General features: G+C 31.5%; 2 protein-coding genes across 2 annotated transcripts in view; both read right to left on the bottom strand.

The window, feature by feature from the left end:
- Nucleotides 1-1,515: 1,515 nt before the first annotated feature.
- On the bottom strand, nucleotides 1,516-3,684 carry LOC136040249 (alpha-latrocrustotoxin-Lt1a-like). The gene has a single exon (XM_065724460.1). The coding sequence runs from the start codon at nucleotides 3,463-3,465 to the stop codon at nucleotides 2,005-2,007; it is 1,461 nt and encodes a 486-aa protein (XP_065580532.1). The 5' UTR covers nucleotides 3,466-3,684; the 3' UTR covers nucleotides 1,516-2,004.
- LOC136040311 (uncharacterized) overlaps nucleotides 3,684-9,067 on the bottom strand; it is a gene marked incomplete at its 5' end in the record, with an annotated part of 8,699 nt that continues 3,315 nt past the window's right edge. The window contains one exon of the mRNA XM_065724553.1: nucleotides 3,684-6,228. Within this exon, the coding sequence (XP_065580625.1) occupies nucleotides 3,685-6,228 (2,544 nt within the window). The remainder of the gene's footprint in view (nucleotides 6,229-9,067) is intronic.

The raw sequence follows: 9,067 nt of genomic DNA, 5'->3' as shown, positions 1-9,067 counted from the left end.
CCGGAAAGAAACAATATAGAATGATCGCAATATGTAGAATAAAGTCTGGATAAAGCCTTTCGTGAAAATCTGCCTCGGTTCGGGACAATTTTCGCGTACCCTTTTTTAAGTTTACTTTTAATATCATTTAGCCCACAGGATCGAAAAGCCGATAAAGATGAACAAATACTAATACCAAGCCACCGAATCGAAGAAACGAGCTTAACTGAAAAATAACCACAATCAAGATCACTACTTTGATGCTTAGCATTAAAAACTAAATATTCACATTTTTCAGTATTAAGTTTGAGGCCGATTTCCTCAAAAGACTTAGAAACAAGCTGGGTCGACTTAATTAGGCTAGATTTAGTGCGGCTGATCAAAAGTAAATCATCTGCATATGCAATGTACGAAAGATTAGTTAGACCTAAAAAACATGATGGATTAATACGTGGCAAAACAGAATAAAGACAAGCATTAAAAAGATAAGGGGATAAGACTCCTCCTTGCCTAAAACCAGAACGGATGGGGATATTACCAACGTAGGTGTCACCTGACTTGAGTCGAACATATGAATTAGCATACCAAAAACGAAGAGTTGATATCATAGACACATTTGCACCAAGTTGGATTAAAGAATACCAAAGTTGGCTATGACAAATTGAATCAAAGGCTTTTGAAACATCGAGTGCACAAAAATGAACCTCAAAACCATTTTTATGCGCTTCAAGTAATAGCGAAACTATAGCACGATGAGCATGTTGGCATCCTATAAACGGCTTAAAGCCAAACTGATTAGACATATAATCTACATTAGACAGGAGATCAGGGAGCAAAACATATTCAAATACTTTACTTAAAGTACAAGCAACCGTAATAGGCCTATACGAAGCGCAACTAGTTGGGTCCTTACAACGTTTCAAAATTGACGTAATGTTACCAACTAAAAAAGAATCAGGGACTAAAGAAGAGCATAAACACATCTGAAAAAGTTGCTGCAAGTGATAAACTAATTCCTCCATCGGTGTTGAGGTGAAAAGCACTAATCCCGTCTACATCATAAGATTTTGATTTAAGTCTCTCTACACTTCTTTTGACTCGGTCAACACTAACGGGAGGTACATGACCTTGAATGATTTTGTTAATATATATATGTTAGTATATATATATATATATATATATATATATATATATATATATATATATATATATATATGTATATATATATATATATATTTAAATACATATATATATATATATATATATATATATATATATATATATATATATATATATATATATGTATATATATACTGTATGAAATACGACTGTATGAAATATATTTTAGAAGAGCTTGTCAGATAAATGATGTGTTCGAAAAAGATAATAGAAATAGAGGAATCCTACTCAATAAGCAAAATTCCCCTCCGTCTTTTACCAGCAGAGAACTTAAAAAAACATGTTACATGAAATAAATCTCTATTCGAGACATTTCACATACGTTCAAAACACTACATTATAAACAAATTTGCACACTATAAGCAAAGCACTATATTATGAAAAATAAATCACAAATATAACCAGTTTAAGAGGGTATTAAACAATATACAACAACGAATTATCAAGAATATAAATAAACAATAAACTACATAAGAAGTATCTTCAAGTTAGAAGCTATAGTGCAATAGTTTAAGTTTGAAAATTGACAATGGACAAATTAACAATAGCTCCATTTTTTAGCAAGATTTTTCCAATATCTCTGTCTCCGTAATCAACACTGTAACGCAACAATGTTATCCCATCAACTATTAAATTGGATTTGGGGCCATCTCCTATAAGGCGCTAAACAGTTGGTATATAACATGTACTAGCAGCAATGTTGATATCTTTCTGCAGACACTGGAGAGTCTCTGATGCTTCTTTATTGTATTTCAATATTGTATTATATTCTAACTTCAATATTGTATTAATCAGCTCTAATTTCTTCAACATATCTAAAGTGTTCAGATGACTTGGATTCATTTCTTAAAACATTTTTAGCATTTCTAGAAATTTACTTGCAACATTTTTTCGTCCATTAGCTATGGCAACTATCAAAAGCTTATCCCCTTTATTATTACGAGCATTTGTTATAGCTAGGATGTCATTTAGTTTTACTCTTTCAAGTTTGCTGATCGATTCAACATTACCATTTCTTATATCTCTAAACAGTTCTTCGATTAATTTCAGTAAATTAATAACTTTCTGATCCTTAGAAAGGTCAATAGGTAGTTTCCCATCTTTGTTCTCAATGTTATAAGTTGCACCATGCTTTAATAAAGATTTTACAATTTCGAAGGAGCCGTTTTTAGCGGCTATATGAAGAGATGTAGTACCATTAAGAGTAGTTTTAGCATTGATGAAGTCGTTTAATTTATCACGACTGATATTCTCTAACAAAACATCAACAATTTCTTTGTTACATTTGGAAGTAGCAGTGTGCAAGGGTGTATTGCCTTTATTAGTTGTTTGATTAATATTAGCTCCATTTTTTATTAAGGTTTTGACAATATCTAAGTCTCCATAGTCAACAGCAAAATGCAACGTTGTTCTTCCATCACTATCTTTTTCATTGGGATCAACCCCATCTTTTAAAAGACGCTGAACAGTTTGTCTGTCACCTTTACTAGCAGCAATGATGATATCTTTCTGCAAATAACGAAGAATCTCTGATGCTTCCTGACCATCAAGTTTTAATCTAGAATTAATTACTTCTAACTTTTTTAAAATATCTAAAGTATTCGGATGACTCGGTCCAAAAACAGATTTGATTCGATCAAAACATTCACTGTAGACTTTAAGGGCTCTGATCCACTTATATTGAGCAAATAGAATGTTTCCAATGTCGTACTGAGTACCTAAGGCGTCTGGATGATTCTGTTGCATAACTGTTTTTTGAATGCTTAAAACCTCTTGATAAGTATTCATGGCTTGATGCAGCTTATTTTGTCTGAAGAGTACTCCAGCAATGCTATTTAGTGTTCTCAAGGTATCGGCATGATTAACACCGAGAAATATTTTCCTCTTTTCAAAAACCTCTTTATAGATTTTTAAGGACTCCTCTAATTTACCTTGGTTAGATAGTACCATTGCTATATTGTTTTCGGCACTTACAGTGATTGGATAATTTGCACCTAGTGTATCTTTCCACTTTTCAAAAACTGCAATGTTGATATTTAGCGCTTCCTCATATTTTCCCAGACAATTCAATACTAAAGCCATACTAGACATAGTATTTAAGGTGTCTGAGTGATTTAACCCTAGTGCCTCTTTTTGTTTCTTATTGACTTTTTCATAAATGTCCAAAGATTTTTTATTCTTCCCCTGTCTATGCAGCACTAAAGCGACGAAGCTTCTTGTACTTAAAGTATCCTTACTATCTGAACCCAGAATTTCACTTTGCTTCTGAAAAACACCTTCAAGTATATTTGATGCTTCTTCATACATTCCTTGTTTATATAGCACTTTGGCTATTTCTGTCTGAATATCTAATATACCAGGATTGTCTGGTCCTAGAATTTCTTTTCTTCTTTCCAATACACTTTTCAAAATCCTTAAGGCCTTTTGGTAGCTTCCTTTACAAAAGAGCTTTGAGGCTGTATTAATCTGAGCAGATACTTCTTCTTGGAATATTTCCTTTAACTGTTGGACTTCAGAAAAGTTACTTTATATTACAGCAGTTATTAATGTTTGGTTCTCTCTGTTACGAGCACTCATAATGGCTTTTATTGTATCAATATCCTTTATTTTGTTTAGGTCACGAATAACTTCAACATCATACTCTTTAACTTTTCTAAATGACTCACTTATTAAGTAGAAAAGTCTAGTTATATCATTATCTACACATAAATCTGATGGTGTTTTTTCACTGTCAGAAACATCATTATATACTGCACCATAGGACAACAAAACTTTTAAAATTTTTATATGAGAAAATTTTGCTGCATAATGTAAAGGTGTAGATTTCTTACTACCAACCACGCTGGGATTGGCCTTATTATGTAAAAGGAGCTTGACAATTCCTTCATAGCCTTTCCATGCAGTATGATGTAATGACGTCCCACCGTCAATATTTCTTGCATCAACAATGGATCCTGATTTGATACGTTTTTCAACTTCTGAAGACTTATTCTGTTTAACAGATTTAAATAACATTTCAGTTGATGTTAGTAAATCGATTGTGTCTTGGTTGGTACTCATTTCGATAGGTTTTCTATTAAGCTTATCAACCAGATTATAAATTGCACCATTTTTTAATAAGACTTCAATAACGTCTTTATGATCAAAGATAGCAGCTATGTGCATGGGACTCGCACCATTATTATCTTTGGCGTTAATATTAGCATCTTTAGATATCAAATACTTTATAACCTCTAAATGACCCTTAATTGCAGCATAATGCAATAATGTTTGATTGGCTAAGCCAGTGTCATTAATATTAATTCCTTTACTAAGGAAAAAATGCACGATATCTTTATGACCTTCTCTAGCTGCAATGTGTATAGGCTTTGAGCCAAATTTATTTAAAGCGTTGATGCTTGACCCTTCACCTACAAGATATCTTACAATTTCTAATCTATTTTCCTGTGAAGCAATATGCAAAACTGTAAAATCATCGGTACCTTTAGCATTTATATAAATTTTTACATGTTGCAGCAATAATTTCACCACTTCCAAATGACCAAGTGCAACTGCTAATTCTAAGGGTGTTCTTCTCTTATTGTCCTTTATGTTAATTTTTGTTCCATTGCTTAGTAAGATTTCAACAACATTAGTATACCCGCTACCTGCGGCTTCATGTAATGGAGTACCTCCTTCGATATTTTGAACATTGACATTAGCATTGTTTGATATTAAAACTTCAGTCGCTTCTTCATGGCCGTATTGTGCTGTAAAATGTAGTGGTGTTGACCCATCAGTAGTAATAGCATCAACAGTAGCTCCACAAGTTATTAGAAGATTTATTATCTCTGTGTGACCTCCTATAGCAGCAGAGTGTAATGGAGCAGTGGGATTATTTTCAGTACACCTAATGTTAATACAGGCCTTATTTTTTAACAACATCTCTACAATATCCTTAAAACCAGACAGGGCTGCCAATGAAAGGGCCATACAACCCTCTGTATTAACTTCAGCTCTATTTTCTATTAAAACTTTGACAATCTCCTTGTTATTATTCTTAATAGCAGAGATCAATGGTGTTATCTTGTTGCATTTAACGTTAACATTGGCCCCATTTGCAACCAGAATTTCAACTATTTCCTTGTGACCTCTTTTTACAGCGATATTTAATGGTGTGCATTCAGTTCTATCTGCAATAGCATTCATATTAACTTCAGCTTTATTTTTTATTAAAAGGTTAACTGCATCTTTGTGGCCCCCTAGGACAGCTGCATCTAATGGTGTAAGACCAAATTCTGCTTTAGCGTTTACTTCAGCTTTGTTTTCAATCAAGGAAACAATGCCATCTAAATTGCCATTGCTAGCAGCTAAATGTAACGGTGTCATTTCATTATTAGATTTATCACTGACTTCAGCTTTTTTTTGCAAAAGAAGGTCAATGACATCGCTGGTGCTGCTCACAGCAGCTACATGAAGTGCTGTATTACCATTAATGTCCTGAGCTCTAATTTGAGCTTTATTTCTTAATAAGAGTTCAATAATGTCTTTGTGACCATTCAGAGCAGCTACATGTAGTGGGGTTTCTTTTGTTTCAGTTTTATGATTAATTTCTGCTCCTTTGCTTATTAAAATCTCAGCAATTGCCTTGCACCCATTCATTGCTGCGTAGTGTAATGGCGTAGCATTGTGTTTATCTTTAGCACAAAGTGTGGCCCCATACTCAAGGAGAGTTGCAACTATTTTTACTTGACAACTCAGTACTGCCAAATGTAGTGGTGTTAGACCATCCACAGTGGCAATATTAGCATTTGCATTATTTCTAAGTAAGGCTGATACAATTTTGTCATGTCCATCTTCTGCTGCATAATGTAAAGGAGCCTTATTATAGCCTTTATCAACAGCATCAATGTTAGTTCTATACTCTATTAAAATATCAACTATATGTTCGTGACCATTTTCTGTGGCATAATGTAATGGTGTACAACCTTCAATAACTGCAGCATTTACATCTGCTCCCATTTGTATTAAGGCCTTTACTACATCAAGGTGACCTTGATGTAGACCTTCAAGGTCAAATTTATAGACCTTCTATATGAACCTTATAAATACGATGATTAAAGGGATTATGCATATCAGACTTTTCAATGTGTTCATATTCACTTCTAAAAGCAATTTCCATTTCTTCAGTGTTGCCACATTGAACGGTGAAAATAAATAAGCAGAACTAATAAGTTATATTTAACCCTGCTTTTCACTAGCGGAAAATTGTGCGTTAATAGTCCGAAGACAACTTTTAATCCCAATGACAATTACAGCTTCAAAGGAAACCTACGTCTCTTAAAGCTGTTTCATACTATTAGCTCAATCCCGAATTCAGGAAAGGAGTTAAAAGGTTTGAAGAACTCCTAAGTAACGTATTTTGGAAAACGTTATTTAAAAAAATGTCTAATATTCCGTACAATACAGTCCGCTTCTACTATAATTTTGACATCTTGCGGCAGTTCACAGCCTAGGATTGAACGAAAACGGAATACAAAATAGGATACACAATATAAAATCTAATAGAAAGACAAAATGTAATTATTTGATGAAATAAAACTTCCCTTCCTATTTCTCCTTAATTTTTTAAAATGAATATCTTGTATCAACCAAAGCTTTATGTAAAATATAGCTCATACAATAATAATGTCAATAACAATGTTATAATGATGTCAATGTCATAATCAATGTCAATCAATCAATGAACAATGGACAATGTCAATAATGTATAGTAATGTTTTAATTATTTCAGTAAACAATGTTGTTCTGTGCTTGCAACAGGGTGCAAGTTCTAGTGTCATATTTTTTAGGAAACCAAGTCCTGAAATTGAACTGTTTAAACTCAACATTTGCTAAAATTAAGAATAAAAATATAAGAATAGATACGCTGTTGTATAGAATGTCATTTTTTCACATTGGTGTCACGACTGAACGAGAAATATCATAAATAGGGCTTTGTCAGATATAAAACTCGTCCATAAGACAGAGAAGAAACATTAGATTAGAACAGATTAGAAGCCTCTTCCCTTTATTTCCTGTAAAAAAAAACAACAAAACATTGCATCAGACAGCTTTATTCAAGATAGTTCTCTTACGGTCATTATAAACAAATTAACACTTTATAAAAAAGTTAACCATAATAATGACAATAAAAAACTGACAATAACATACAATAAAAGTTTAAAAAAATGTAAACAATGTTACTTTAGACAATAAACTACAAATAAACGTCAGTCTATTGTTTTTAAAACTTAGTGTAGAATATAGTGTAGTAATTATAGTGTTAAAATGCTAACAGAAACACATTATATATCCTTAATTTTGAATTTCCCTATAAATAGGGCTCATACAAGGCCAAACTTCACAAAAGAGTTACTTTGATAGAAGACAGTATTTTTGCCATTAATTAGTGTTAAACAACATATTGATAATTGCAAAAATCACAAGTTCAACTAAAGCGAAAATCCAGGTCATTAGAATACAACGGGAAAATTGTAAATTTGGAAGAACCGGCAAGATAAAAATGGAAACGAAAGGTAAAAACAGTAAATATAAAAGAAAACAAAAAAGGAAAAACAAAACATCAAATATTCACATGTAATATAAAAAAATTGCCAAACATATTTCTAAATGTAAATATTGTGCCTTAAAAACCGTTTGAAATTTTTACAGTGGGTCTTAATATTTATCCAATATTTTTTTTTAATGCGCGCTAACACCGTTTGATATTTTTGTAATGTGCCTTAGAAATCATTAAATGTTTTTATAATACATCATTACAATCTTTAATATTTTTATAATGTGCCTTAAAAATAGTTTAACATTTTTAAAATGTGCCCTATCCATCGTTTGATTTCTTTATAATGCGAGTTAACGACTGTTTAATATTTTTATATATTATATTTTATTTTATATTTAATATTTTATAAATATTTCATGTTTATTACATATTATGTATAATATTATATATATATACATATATATATATATATATATATATATATATATATATATATATATATATATATATATATATATATATATATATATATATATATATATATATATATATATATATATATATATATATATGCGCCTTAAAAATCGTTTGATTTTTTTCACCATAGCCACATGTTACGATTCCAATAGAATATTATTGTGCAATAAAATCAGTCGTTTTACCATTTTATCCTAATTCTCAATGTCAGCTTGATGTCTTAAAATTTTTTATATAAAACAAATTTCTTATCTTTGACAAATCTTTGTTCTATGTAAAGTAAGACGGCACTAGACCCTTAACGTTCTCTGTAAGCCCAATATTAGCACAAATAGCAACAGTTTTTTATTTAAAAACACCGTAACAGCTTCAGCCCCTGCCTTTTTTGCTGTCATTTGCAGTGGTAAAATCTTTTCCCCACGTCAAAGTACATACACGTTTGATATTTGCCATTTGAACTACATAATATTTAATCTTCAAGCGCAAGGAGTAGTCCTGCCTTTTTTGGAATAGAGACTTAAAAGACAACGATACAGAAAAAAAAATTTCTGTAGGGGGGGGAAGGTACAAAAATTGAAAAACACATCTGAACTCGGTTTATATTCATTTTTATTCCGTTTTTAAGCGTTTTGTTAAGTTTAAGTTTTGTAAGTATTCCTCTCTTTTGCAAGCATAGGAATGACCCTATTAACATAGATCCTATAATTCAGAAGATAATATAGAGTCTATGAGCATTTTACAGGTAATAAAACATGAAGTGGGCTTTTATTATTACTATCTTAAGTACTTAAATAGAAATTATCATTAACCATGGCTGGGCATAAAGTCTCTAGCAATATTATTCAGAGCTTAAAAAATTCAACTCCATTCTATATTTACATTCTGTTATTT

This window comes from Artemia franciscana, chromosome 20, assembly GCF_032884065.1.
Source record: "Artemia franciscana chromosome 20, ASM3288406v1, whole genome shotgun sequence".
In the NCBI taxonomy this organism is placed as follows: Eukaryota; Metazoa; Arthropoda; class Branchiopoda; order Anostraca; family Artemiidae; genus Artemia; species Artemia franciscana.
Note: the sequence above shows the minus strand (reverse complement) of the source record. Positions and strands in the feature narration are given on the sequence as shown.